General features: G+C 49.5%; 1 protein-coding gene across 1 annotated transcript in view; it reads right to left on the minus strand.

Moving 5' to 3' along the window:
- The window catches only part of LOC146799012 (cholesterol 24-hydroxylase-like), a 422,103-nt gene extending 413,562 nt beyond the window's left edge, over nt 1–8,541 (minus strand). The window contains exon 1 of the mRNA XM_085626407.1: nt 8,331–8,541. Coding sequence (XP_085482533.1) covers nt 8,331–8,467 — 137 coding nt within the window. The 5' untranslated portion in view covers nt 8,468–8,541. The remainder of the gene's footprint in view (nt 1–8,330) is intronic.
- Nucleotides 8,542–14,821: the final 6,280 nt, after the last annotated feature.

Raw genomic sequence — 14,821 nt, forward strand, 5'->3', positions numbered from 1 at the left:
CTCGCCGCGCTACAAGGGGGTGCTGTGGGGGAGTATCAGACCAGCCTTCCTTCAGCGGAAAGAACAGTCCTCGAGGAATCCACAGCCCATCCGGTCTCCCTTACAATCCAGTGAATGAAGAACCTTGAGTAAAAGGTTCCACAAACCCCCTTTTCCACTCCAGAACACCCCAGGACTCCTCAGGCAGAGAGGCTTGCGCCGGCAGACTCCCTTGCAGAGGACAGAGTGCGTCTTGCAAGGGGCAGTGTTTGTGTGCGTGCAGCGCTCAGGGCTTTTCTCACTTTTTTTAGCCGACTTCCTGTGCAAGAAGTGACTACGGCTCACGACGAAAAAGCCTGAAGACAAGCCCCTCTCCCTGGTCAAAATTTCTACGGGACTTTTTCTAATCTCCTAGAAGCATCGGGGGTCTGTCTGCGCAGAGAGTGTAACAGACGAACTATGAAAAAATATTTCTAGGAGGGCCAGAAGTTATTGCCTTCTCAATAATGGCAGAGTAAAAATAATATACAAATACAGTGTTTTCTGAAAAACAAAGACAAGGGCGAAACAAGCAACGAGAAAGAAATAAAACACATTTTAAGTACAATAACAAAACATATGACAAACGGAATTATATGAGCTTCAAAAAACATAATCACACTTAATTTAGAACTGTATGACTTTTACGCGTGACCGCCGTTTTACATATTATGTGGGGTCTGCACGCGGCGCTATAATGAAAGTGAAAGCGTGCATGGCGATTAATGTCACCGACCACGACGTGACTCCAAACCAGGAGACGACCCGCAGACGGCGTTGTCCAACGGTCCGATGTAAAGCTAATAAATAAATAAATAAATAAATAAATAAACGAGTCTCCGACCACAACGCAAGAGACGACCTGCAGACGGCATTGTTCGGCGCTCCGAATTAAAGTAACAAAATAATATAAATAAATGGAGCGCGGTGTCCAAATACAACTTATAACATCGCGCTTCACATCCGGAATGACAGAAAGAAAGTGCTCACCCCCTAATTAAAGGAGACAGTATCACGCTGCCAGTAAAGGATCCAGTCCGGGTGGGCGGGGCTAAAACAGGACAGGGCGGTAACCAGGAGGGACTAAGAAAAGCTTCCTTTACAATCAAAAGACACCGTTTAGCATAACTTATGATGCGAACCAACCAAAATAACGGGTGGAGCCGAAACACCACTTCTGAAACAGTGGTCTCTGCACTCATTCTATCCAGGCTGGACTATTGTAACGCCCTTTTTACTGGCATTCAAAAGAGACTCCTTAATAAGCTGCAGGTGTTTCAGAATTCTGCGAGTCGTCTGCTCTTCAGGATTCCTAGACACTCTTCAGCCAAACAAGCTCTCAAATCCCTTCACTGGCTACCGGTGGAGAAACGCATTGACTTCAAGGTTCTTTGTATTGCCTTTAAAGCCCTTCATAATCATGGCCCGGATTTATTACACCAATTTCGCTGGTATGTCCCCCCCAGAAACTTTCAGTCCTCATCTTACAAGCTTGTAGAGGTGCCCAGTTTTCGACTCTCGAACTGGGGAGGCAAAAGCTTCTTTAACATCACTGCCAGATTATGGAACGGTCTTCCCATCAAGCTAAAGAATTCTCCTGATCTTCTCTCTTTTAGGAAAGGCCTTAAGACCTGGTTATTCACCCTATAGGTCTTCTCCACTATATAAACTCGACTGCTTCCTTAGGTTTTGACTACCAAGCGCCTGGACGACCTCTTGGTAATAGCTTGCACTATATAAATAAATAAACGTTAAAGCACAATTTAAAGCACCACAAAGTTACGGAAAAAGCTAAATTTAGAAGAAAGCTAGGTCAACAGATAAGCTTAGGTTGCAGAGCAGGGGCGTCACACAGAAAGGCAAATCCCCGCAGTACACCCCCAATCCATAAAATGCTCAGCATCCCTTTAATTCAACTGCAGTGGAGGAGCTAATCACTCTAAACGACAAATAACTCAGAGTGAGGCTTACCCGCTAGTGTCGCCCTCACCCTGGCATGGGGCTCAGGTTGCTCTTAGTCCTATATGACAACCATAGGGAGGAAAACAACAAAATAGAAAAGATTCTTTAGACAACGGGAAAGGGGAGGAAAGGAAAGACTCATGGTATTGCTAAAAGAAGGATTATAGAGGTATGTAGAGGTATATAAATTAATAGACAAATGTACTGTGTGGGTGTTTTATGGAATTAGGTATTGAAAACAGGGGCATTAGCCTCAGCTAGGTGGCACCATAGGACTCACCTAATATAGCTTGTGAGAAAAGATGTGCCAACATGGAAGCGGGCAGTAGCGGTTTCACAGGACCAACTAATTCAAGTCATACCTAAAATTACCTGGTTAGGGAAGCACGGAGCACCCCACTACGAGAATGCGATCGTGAGCCCTTCTTGACAAATATGCAGAATTGTGGGACCCCCCCCATCACTAAGGAAATGGTTGTGCTGCCTCCTATCAAACGTGCAGAGTGGTGAGGTGTGCTCAATCTGGTGAGAGATGGAACTGTGCATGGTCCTGCTAAGTATGCCCGGTATGGGTGGTGCTGGTATTGGTGGGCCTCGTTTGTAGTGTCCTGCGAGACACGTTCTAGTGTCCCGCAGGAAGTTGTACTTCCAGCCACTCCCTTGAGAGCTGGACACACTGCACCCCACACCCATCCATCACGGGTGTCACGAGTGACGTGGCCCGCTAATCAAAAGGCCAGGGTGCACGTGCTCGAGGCCAGTTTACTACACAGTCCAACCCGGTGTCCGCGTCCCTTATTGCCGTAACGTGGGCCTGAGGCCCAACACCACATTGGCGACGAGGCGGGCAGCCAGCCCCGCGTGCCTGCCGCCCTGAACTTTGTCGTTCCTCGTGGGGGGAGGAAAGGAGCCCGGCAGGTAACGCCCCCACCGAGCTGTCTACGGCCACCAGTGACCACAGTGAAGCTGAGAAGTGACACCGATCTCCGTGTCCAAGAAAAGCGATGACCGGAGACCTGCCGTGCCTCACCCCGCTGGCGTCCGTGGTAGAGGTGAGAACATGCATCCCCAATGAGGGCGAGTGCTCCGCGATGCCTGCAATGCATCCGCCGCCAAGCTCACCAGCGAGTGCCCCACGATGCCAGCAGTGCATCCGCTACCAAGCCCACTGGCATGTTCACGGATCACAGTGACCAGCAACTGCATGAGTCCCTGGAAGGCACCTACCCCGCTGCAACGCCTGCACGTTGCCAGCTGCTGCGCCCGGGCAGCCACCTCCGCATGTAACACACCCGGTGAACTGCAACGCGCGGCAAGAAAGGGACACTCACACCCCGCCCCGCTCCCTCCTACCGCATAACCCACGGCATCCGAGCGGCAGCCCGAGGCGTCGATCGGCTGGGGAAACATCGCGGCTCAGCGACATGCCGCATGGATATGCCCCCTGGCTTGGGTCCAGAGGCACCCACTTAAGTGGGAAGAGTGGATCACCCCACGACACCCCGGCGGAGTGCAAGCCTCAGTAACGCCCACCGCTGAAGAGTGCCTGAGGACACCAACGCATGAGAGAAGCCATAGCGCCAAAGGTAGGGCTGGAATTGCCCCGCAAGAGAACGGAGCGGCGCCGCACAAAACGGCAACAGGAGTGCGGGAGGGGGCGACAGTGGAAGGAGCGGCGCAGAGAACAGGTTCATGCCCTCTCACTGGCTCGGGTGCTTGAAGGCCATCTCACCCGATACTCGCTACTCCAAGGAAAGAAGCTGTAGCGGAAGCGCTGTCTTCCGAGTCTTAGCCCCAAGCAGCGATGGAACTGCCAGACAACGGCCCAGAGAGTGCTCCTGCCTCCGGTACCCAGAGGCGGCCTGTGAATATAGAGGCCCGCATATATTCGGTAAACAAGCCCGCGATGCCAAAGGCGAGTACTGGGGCAGCGAAGCATGCGCAGCGCCACCTGCTGGTCCCGCACCGTATCGGCAACCCGGCCAGGTGAGGGAGCTGCATGACACGGACATTGCCAAAGAACCAAGCCGTTTCACCGCATCAGACCCTCCAGTGGCCGTCCTAAGCAGCATAAAGCGCAACGGAGAAGTGACCTGCCTGGCTCCCCTGATTTGCACCGCGCAGTACAGCGAGATGAGGGAAAGCAGCCCCACCCGCTGGGAGCCTCATATCTGCTAAGCTGATGCAGGTTCGGGCATAAACCCAGCGCCGACCTCAGCAGCAAAGGTGGAACCACGCTGCCACCTATTGGTCATGGAGCAACATCGCACCACTCACAGAGGCTCTCCCAGGTAGCCAACAAGGAGCAGGGGTTACCACGGGTGACAACACCACAAAGCAAGGTGAACCCCCAAGCCTCTGTTGTACACAGAGAAAGTACGGGACACTAGAGAAATGAAAACACCCAGCCACACCGAGACAGCTGCTGTTTGATTCACCTGCAAGAAAAAATGAACAGACGGAACCGGAGCAAGCGCACACAGCACCCTCTGGTGAAAGCCGCAAGACACTTCACTACCTCCTGCACCTACCCTTGCCAAGCTCGCAAACAGGTACAGAGAGACAAAGTACTACTCTGTCTCTTCAACAGAGAGTAACAAAAGGAGCACCGCAGAGCCAAAGCTGCTCAGCCACGCAGAGAACCCTGAGAAGGCAGCTATCCCCACACGAAGTCTGTGAAGACCGTGCACATGGCGTGTAAACCCCAATAGCTGTCTGGTGCCACTACAAGCGAAGAAACGGCGCCACTGCAAGCAAGAAGATTGCGCCACCCACCCTCAGTGGTGAACGGACACCACCGCAGGATCCAGTTCAGACACACCAGGTGCCAGAAGAGGGCGCACACGAAGAAGGCGTAGCGTATGAAGTCCGAAGTGAGCAACGCAGGCACCCCAACAGCGGATCAGCCCAGGCAGACGCCCAGGAGATAGACATCTCCACTGAGAGAAGCACCGCTGAACGCAGCACAGAGAGCATATACATCTCCACCGCCACAGCGAAGCCCCGCAGTGGGCCGAAAGCAACGGTGTCCTCCTCAACACTGCCTCACGATGGAGTCGGCGGTGACCCACGACAGGCAAGAGAGGAGTCGCACCCGCAGCAGCCAAAAGCAACACAGTGTCCTCCTTAACACTGCCTCACGATGGAGTCGGCGGTGACCCACGACAGGCAAGAGAGGAGTCGCACTCGCAGCACCCGAAAGCAACACAGTGTCCTCCTCAACACTGCCTCAAGATGGAGTCTGCGGTGACCCATGACAGGCAAGAGAGGAGTCGCACTCGCAGCGGCCCAAAAGCCACACAGTGTCCTCCTCAACACTACCCCAAGATGGAGTCGGCGGTGACCCACGACAGGCAAGAGAGGAGTCGCACACACCACGTGGCAGGCCACCACAGCAACAGGCGCTCCAACACCAGCGACACGCGACTGGACCTCACGTCGCCCAGCAAGCAAGGAGCGCGCCGGAGCGAAGGCAGAAGCCAGCGCCATGACAGCGCCGCCTCGAGGTCTAAGCGCAACGCCCTCGATGAAAGGAGAGCGACAGCCCGGTCACCCTGAAAACCGGACAAACACAGGTGGGCTGAACAGACCAGCAAAGGGAAAAGACCGAGGACTCACAGCAAGCCACAGAGCACACCCTGACACACCAAACAGCCACCGAGGTGGACCGATGGCCCTGGATACAGCTCCACGGGTGGACCGAACATAAGCCGCAGCAAGCGCAAGCCGCGTCTCATCCCTACGCTTCCCCAGGCGACCGTCCATCCCCAAGCGCCAGCAGTCTAGGTCAAGTGGCATCCCTGCTCCGGTCCGCAGATGCCACGAGTGAAGATCAGCACTGAGTGTCCGTCCTCACACCGCCTCGAGACGGAGTCGGCAGAGGCCCCAAGCCAGGCAAGAGAGGATCAACACACTCTGGGCCTCATGTAGGTAGCCAAATACCGGTCGATAACGGCCGATTTTCGGTAATTTTACCGTTACCGACCGGTATTTTGGCTAATGGTATGTAGGGGGACAATTTTTGGTGTCGGAATTTACCGAATCGTTAAAATTACCGAATCGGTAATAATACCGAATCGGTAATGTTACCGAATCGGTAACTTTTCCGAATCGGTAATTTTACCGATTCGGTAAATTCCGACACCAAAATCGAGATGTAGGGGGAGTGTGTGGGTGTGTTTTAGAGTCGGTATTTACCACCAACTTTTAGTTGGTGGTAAATAATTAAAGTATGTATTTATGCATTTTTACGCGCGCAGCAGTGTGCAATGTGGCATACATACATGCCCTTAGGGCATGTATGTGTGCCACATGTGCACACATGGCCGAATCAGGGGTGCAACAGGGTGTCAATGTGACACCCTGCCACCCATGCAAGTGTTCCCCCCATTACCGAATCGGTATTTACCGATTCGGTAATGAGGCATACCTTCCCATCAATGGGAAGGTATGCCTCATTACCGAATCGGTAAATACCGATTCGGTAATTACCGAATAGTAACGAATCGGTAAAAAATACCGACTCATTACCTACATACGAGTTACCACTTCTAAAATACCGATTCGGTATCGTTCGGTATTTTAGAAGTGGTAACTGGTATGCTACCTACATGAGGCCCAGGTGTTAAGCCGCCACAGACGCTCAACATCAGCAAGGCGGAGGCACGTGGCTGCCCAGGTCCATCCTGACATCCGAACTCTCCCAGCAAGTCACCACCACCTGTCATTCCGAATCACCACATGGCTGGCAACCATCACCGCGCCAGCCATCAGCACATGCGTCAAACACCACTCCCCGAGTACCGATGGACTGGAGTCCGAAACCATTGCCACACAAGCCGACTAAATGGAACCAGAAACCACCTGTGAACCTGGCCTACACCGGAACCGCGGCAGCGAGTGCAAGTCTTGGCCAAGACTCATCTATCCGGGAGGGTTGTGCGTGCGACCAAGCAACGGCTCCTCGGCGGTCCTGCAGCTGCCCCCAGACGGCACACAAGCAGCGGCTCCAGCGCAGCCTTCCTACAGTCCCGCAGCAACCTCGACGACGGGCCTCCCCAGGCAGGAGAGCGAGGAGAGACATTGCCTCACCAATAGGTTACTGGTCACAGCCAAGTAGTTCAACAGGGACAGTCGGTCCAGCAACACCTCCGTGAAATCTCACATGAGACTCCATCCATGGTCGTGACGCAGCACGCTAAAAAGAACTGTTAGAACTCACCACAGACCGTCGCCGACGTCAGCAAAATGGAATCCATGCAAGACATGTCATTGTCAGCGAACTGACGGTATGCAGCGGACGTCTCCAAGCCAGCAGTCGTGTCCTGAGTCCTTCAGGTTAAAGTACGGGTGTCCGCCAAGAAGGTCCTGCTGCTAGCCAAGTTCACCAGCCCATGTCTGATGTCGTCCTGCCACCTGACTCGAGAGACTGATGGACCCTGCGGTATTTAGTTAACCGTTTGTTTCTTCCCCACAGGTTGGACTGACACTTTGTTTGTCCTTCAATAAAGTTGGGGAGGAATGTAGTGTCCTGCGAGACACGTTCCAGTGTCCCGCAGGAAGTTGTACTTCCAGCCACTCCCTTGAGGGCTGGACACATTGCACCCCACACCCATCCATCACGGGTGTCACGAGTGACGTGGCCCCGCTAATAAAAAGGCCCGGGTGCACGTGCTCAAGGCCAGTTTACTACACAGTCCAACCCAGTGTCCACGTACCTTATTGCCGTAACGTGGGCCTGAGGCCCAACACCACATCGTTGACATTACTACGTGTTGCTGTAATAAACATACAGTGGAAACCTACCTGGCGTTGGTGTGTAGTTCCTCTTGCAACAGTCTGCGCTGTGTTTCCCCTTCAGGCAACACAGAGCAGGAAATCTGCCATTGTATGACAACTTAATGAAATTGCTAGCAATAGGCAGGTTTTACAGCAGCACTGTCAAGACCAAGATGTAAAAAGTTAAGAATATACAATAAAAACGAGTGGTTGGCTGTCCATAAAATTGGTGAATATCCACTTTCATAACGTATGATATAGAGGTGACTCTAGAGGGCAGCAGACTCACATCTTCAAATTACTTTTCTCTAAATGAGCAGGTCACTGTTTTTGCTAGTGTTACGTCTAGGCAGCGAATAAAAGTAATGGGCGGCTTTTAATTCATCAAAACAATGCCCCTTTGCTTGATTTAGTATTCTCGGACACTATTTACTAAACTGAAAAAAGAGAAATCCACACAGTAGTTTGTCACAGAAAGTACAATCATTGCTGTCACCCAGTCACGGCCAGTTTGTCTTTCGAACACCCGTGCCGTTTCCTAGAAAGAAAAGAAAGCTTGCCGCTGAGCTCACCTTTCCCTCGGGGGTCCTGGAATGTGATCGAACCTCATGTGCGAGTATTTCACGTAACCGCAGAAAACCAAGAAGGCGAGGACTGCCACGGCCAGGACAGTGAGCAACAGCCAGGAAATAACGCTCCATGCGTCCATGTTCGCAGGCTGGCTTGTTGTGCTTTTACTATGGCGAGAGAAAACAGACTCAGGAAGGGCTATGGCTTTCAGAAAGGAGACATGGACCCTGGGCAAACAAGCCAAACGATTGGTGGAGGCAGGAGGAATGTCTGGATGCCATCCAATTAAAATGTGCAAAAAAAAGTCGAACTCTACAATGAAATCAGTACAGGTGTGATTGATTATGAACAAATTACCAAACTGATTCAGATTCCAGCATTACTACAGCATTTAATCTCTAAAGTTCTTTATAAAAAAAAAATCAAGATATGACAAATACAAACAGTTTGGCTTATAAGTTAAGGCAATGCTTTATTAATTGTATGTATGGATGATTGAGTAAATGAATATGAGATTGACTCTGCTTGGATGAATGAGAGTGCATAGACAGATGGATGGCTCGTGGATGTGTGTGCGTGGAAAGATAGAAGTGGGTATCATGTTGGGGCAGAGAGTAGAACAGCGAGGAAGACGGGGCGAGATATTTTGGTAAATGTTTCTTTAAGTCCATGTTTGCCACACATTCGCTCTGTTTTAAGGGCCCAAACCCCTCTCAGGATCTAGGCATCATTTAAGGTTCTGTGGAGCATACTTGCAATAAACTGGTGGAGCGTGCGGTGTAGCTCCAAAATTGCTAACACCGCACTCCGTCAGTTTAAAAACGCAGGGATTCACAAGAATGCAGCTCACCCCTGAGTTTCCCCAAGTGCTGGCATACAGAGCCTTAGCTAGAGCTTGTGACGCCCGGGGCTATCCCTCAGATTGCCGCCCCGGGGGGGGGGGGGGGGTTTGCTGGGGAAAAAAGGACGGCATGCACTTGATAGAGGTCCGAGACACATGTAGTATCGCCGCTAATAGTTACCTCGATCATGCAAGTTACATGCACATACATGACACGGTCCAAGGCTACATAGTTGAATACACCGGTGACTGGCAGTACAAAAGAGAACACACAGACTGCATGATCTATCTGGGGACTCAGAAAAATCGCATGTGACATCCATCAGAGAGCTGCGTGAACAATTACCTGGTAATCCCCTCAGCACAATGCAAACATGCACATACATGACACTGTTCAGGTAACCTTCATCTACAGCTCACATTAAATGACCATACATCATGGTCCCCCCATTAAAGCAGTGGGGACCTGCACGAACGTGATGTGCTCTGGGGACCCACAACCAACTTAACAGTGTCGAAGCCTGTGATTCTTTATCTTTCAAAAACAGCAAATTAATTATTCACAGGGAATGACTCACTGTGTGCCCTTAGAACTAAACGCAGCACAAAGGGGTCAGTCAGCTCCACCTTGCCAGCACAGACCGGATACAAAGCCCACTCTGGTGGCCCAAAGGCAACAACCAGGGGCCGCTCCCTGTCATTACTTCTAAGCAGCAGCGACCAACTCCCTGGGAATGAAACGACGTGTGCTCCTGGTACCCAAAGCTAAAATACAGGGAGGGGGTGACACATTATGATCTCAATCCTTAAACACAGTTGTGGGGGCCATGGCAACTTGTTCAACTCTATCCAAGACCCGGGACAAACTGTTCCGGCGCTGCGGCACTCCTTGAATATTCAGAAGAAACAAGAAACATTACATGAAGGGTGAGGGGGGAGGGAGACAGACATGAATTCATTATAGTAAGTTCACTGAAAACAACACTAAGGTTAATATGACTTTATTGTTAGGTCTTGTAATAATATAAAAAAAATTGTCTTAGTTAGCAGCCCCTCTTAATACACACCAAAAATACAAAAAAAATTCAAAATGATGAATAGGAAAGTAAATGAAAACACTATGTTTATTTTTTGGGTAAAACTTAAATCCAACATTCTAAAATGTTATTTTTCTTGCTTTTCTATTGGCAAAATCATCGATGACATCATCGAAGTCTACTTCATCACTCAGTTGCTGTTCTATAGACAGTATGGCAAGATTTCTTAAACGTAAGGCACTCATTGTAGATCTTAGGTAATTCTTAATCAATTTCAATTTAGAAAAACTCCTCTCACAACCAGCAACACTTACAGCAATTGTGAGGAAAATTCACGTTAGTATTACAATATTTGGAACGGAGTTCTCAAGACTGTATTTTAGAATAAACTGCAAAAGTTCAAAGGGACTGTCGTTCCAGGTCTCTGTTTCGTGTTGCGTAGCAGCAACAGAAATAAAACTCTGAAGTCTTTTTCTCTCAACGAGGAACTCTTCCTCATTAATGTCATCATGATAATGATTTAGTTGACATTCGTATTTATCATTCAAAAGATTCGATGGAGTAAGGAAAGCATATTTTTCAGCAAGAACATGAAGTTGTTGAAATCTTGTGGTGATTTCTTGGGTCACTTTGTCCAGTGAAGAAATCATTTCTCTCCTCAACTCAGTTTTGTATGACAATTCAGCATCTCGTTATTCTTCACCTGCCATTAGTTTCTTCTTTCTACACCGACGATCCATGACTTTCCCAAGATCATCACAAATGTGAGCTACTAAATTGTTAACTAATTCACACCTATTTTCAGTTAGAAATGCTTTTAAAGCATTGAGTTTTATGTCACATTGTTGTATATTCAATCCTTTGGTTTGGAGGTAGACCTGAGTGTCGTTAATTTCTACAAGAACGGATTCCCACAGGCCAAGAAAGCACAGAAAGGAAAACTATTGTAAAGCAACAAGCAGCACACCAGCATCTGACCTGGTAACTCTATTTTCTTCTTCACCAGTTAAACGTTCTACAGCACTTAAACTCTCTGAGTAATTTTTTTTTACAACACTCACAGCTTCTCCCCGTGCACTCCACCGAGTTTCTATTACACGCTTGACACTTTGGCCAGTGACTGAAGTCAGAATATCCCAGCGATGGGTCGAGGAAGAAAAAAACATGAACAAACGCTCCACAGTTCCAAAAAAGGTAACAGAATTCACTGCAACAGAAGCTGCATGTAAACCAGCCAAATTCAGCGAGTGATTTGTACATGCGACAAATTCTGCTTTTCCAATAATTACCCTAATGCGTCTTTGAACGCCAGTATGTTCACCAGCCATCACAGCAGCATTATCATATGCTTGTCCTCTACAATTTTGAATATCAATTCCGTTGCTTTCTAAATTCTGCAAAATCATAGTTGAAATATTGTCAGCGGTTTTACCTTTTGTTTCAATGAAATCGGCAAATGATTCCACAACCATCACTTTATTTCCATTGATCATAACGTAGCGTAAAACCTGGCTCTTCTGATCCTTCTGAGAAATATCAGGGGTGCTGTTGAATATCATAGAAAAATACTTTGCTTCTTTCACTTGCTCGATAACTTTGCTTCTTACTTTTTATCCCAAAATTTCTATAAACTAATTCTGAATAGTTGGCAACTGTAGGAGAGTAGGGTCTGCTATCCTATGGTCACCCCAAATTTTTGCTTTTTGCTTCACTGGTTTTCGACATATTGAGGCTGTGGGCCTGCCAATCAGACCCCCAGCCTGCTGTTCTCTCTACTAAATTAAAACTATGCACCCTAGGTGCATAACCAATTGGAAGTGGATCACCCTGTCAGCCCCTGTACCAGTGTACACTAGGTACCCAGGGCATTGGTGTACCCAAGGCCTGCCAGGGGCTGAAGCATGTATTATGCCACCCCAGGCTTGGCCTAACAATTTGACACAACTGGCTGATCACTCAGCTGGGGTAAGTTGGTGTAATCACCTCTTACTTAGGTGTAGTATACCTATACCTAACCTTAAATGGGACACCTGGTAACCTATAAGTCACTCCTATGGCAGGCCTTAACAATCCTGAAGGCAGAGCGCTTGGTTCCATGTGAGATGGTGCTCTGGCATGAGCTGAGCCTGTCTGCAGTGGTCGGAACAACTTCCTTCTACTGTTTCCAGATATCGTCATACCATATACTCTTAAGTGCATTATGAACCTCGCGGTTAAATGCTATCTTTGGTTTGGCTTTATCAAAACATGTCGAGTAAGGTGTCATACGAATTGGAATACTAACCCCTCGCCAATTCTGGCGACGGGGTTAGCATTCCACCCTTCTAGAGGGACACGACATGTACAGTACCTGAAACCCGGGTAAAATCAGACATAGCCTCAGCTCCACAAAATGGATGCTGCCACCACAGACACAAGTCTGCCCTCCTGCTGCTGGGAGTCCTTCCAGCTTGGGAGGTGTGGACAAAGGGTTTCCTGCCAGGGGAGGTGCGTGCACCACCCCAGACAGGATTTTGTGTATTGGTCAGGTAGGGCTTGAAAGAAACCAGACATGCCTGTGGCTCACAAGGAGCCTCGGTGCATATGCCAGTTCAAACCGGTCCTGGGGCACACCAGTCCCGGGCCTGGGGCGAGCTGGACAAAGGATTGGGGGTGTAACCACCCCCCTTCCTGGTCCCACCCATAGGGAGGGACCTAGCAGGTAGTCCGGCCCCTAGAATCCGCTTAAAGGTAGGAGCTGTGTCCTAAGACTTCAGACATCCTGGAATCAACTTGAAACTAAGAAGAAAACGGGAACTTCGACATTCTGCTGCACAGAAGACTGAAGGAAATCTCCCCTGTGGTCAGGGAGTGACCACCTTGCTAACGCAAGCACCATCCAGCGAATCAACGTCTGCTTTGCCGCCGCCTCCTGCTGGAGCCCGAGCCCAGAGACTGACAAGACCTGGACCTCCAGACCTCTCACCGCCCGATCCACAGTCCCTGAAAAGAGGAGACCCGTGGAGGCACCGAGACACGTGGAGCCAGCCATCTTGAAACGACCACGACAAACTGACAAGTGCAACAACCGAGGCTCCCTCCAAGTTGTGCTTTGGGATCTGAGAAGCCCAACCCTCGAGCAGCATCTGCACCAAAGGTGGGCCCTCCAGCATCTCCACGATCTGCGTGGGGCCCTTCTGCATTTTGCCACTCGACGCACCTAACCGGTTGCTGGCCCGCTGGCTAGTAGCCATCTTGGCGACGAACTTTACGAAATACACCGCTGGTCTGGTTGCTCCAGACTGGCCCTTGCTCCCCTCCAAAGGAGCAGTCCCTCTGACCTTGCTGGTCAGAATCATCAGCTTATTTCATCTCCTACAACAATTGCTTTTGCCAAGGCTTGTTTGCTTCGATCAAGTCGCCGACACCGCCGACAGCGAGAGCCTGCGTGGGACAGCTCGTGAACCGACTCCTGGACGTCGTCAACCTCTAGGGACCACGTGGCTGTAGAGACAAGCTACACCTTTCTTCCTGTTTGCACCCGACATTGCCTGGTACCCACCTGGTGCCACGCCGGTCACTGGCTAGTGACTGTGAACACTGTCCCCTCTGCTTACAGGTCTTCAACATCTCCGATCCGCTCTTGGATCCACTGCATCTCTCCCGGACCGACCGCCTGCAGCATCTTTGTCTTCAGGCTCCACGGAACAGATAGAAGAAACCCGACGCACTTCGAGGCCTATGCACCCGCTTCCTGTGGGTGAGGTAAAGCTGGCCCACCTGTGCCCAAGTGTAGTATTACATCTCTAGTGCCTGTGTTCCAAATCTTGAGTTCCTAGTCCATCCGGAAGATCCTCTTTGCAGTAACTTTGTACTTTTTACGCACCCATTGAAACCTATGGGAGCACGCGTGTGACTATTTGCTCTGCACACGCCACCCGTGGACCTCCTGGTCACTAACTGACATTAGCTCCTTGTAGGCCCAGCGATTCTAGAGGCCCTAGGCCTTTTCCCTTTTCTGTTCGTGGTACTTATACCACTATTTTAGTATATGGTTTGAGCGGCCACCAGGGCCTATCCATATAAAGTGCAACTTCTGTGTATTCTACTGTAATCTTGTTTGACGATTTGTGCTCCTGTGCTCATAAAGAGACTAGGGGTTACTTTGAGAAATAAATACATATATATTTTGAATATATATATCTGTGTGGTGTCCTTTCATTGGTATAAAAGGGGGTTACATTTGGTAAAACAGCTGGCTTAACACGCTTCACGAGTTTAGCCTCAAAGACTGCTTAGCCTACGCTACCACTAGGGCAGCTAGTCCGAAAAGGTTGACTTACAACCACACCATAAGGGTTGCTTGGCATGGTACAAGGTGATCACTTTAACTAGTGAGCATCATATACCAGGCCAACTTCTCACATTGGTGAGCAGCGGTTGGATTTGAGCTTGCTGTGTTTTACCATTGTAATCTCTTGGTTACCAATTGAAAGATCACATAGGTACCTGTAGGTACATATAAAACAAGATTAGATATACATAAGTTCTACTGAACTTAGTTGTTGTAGAGCAAAGGGAGTATCACACCCTGACTACAACTACTAGATAGGTTTAGTAGGTAAACCCAAGTGTA

Source organism: Triturus cristatus, chromosome 9, assembly GCF_964204655.1.
Source record: "Triturus cristatus chromosome 9, aTriCri1.1, whole genome shotgun sequence".
In the NCBI taxonomy this organism is placed as follows: Eukaryota; Metazoa; Chordata; class Amphibia; order Caudata; family Salamandridae; genus Triturus; species Triturus cristatus.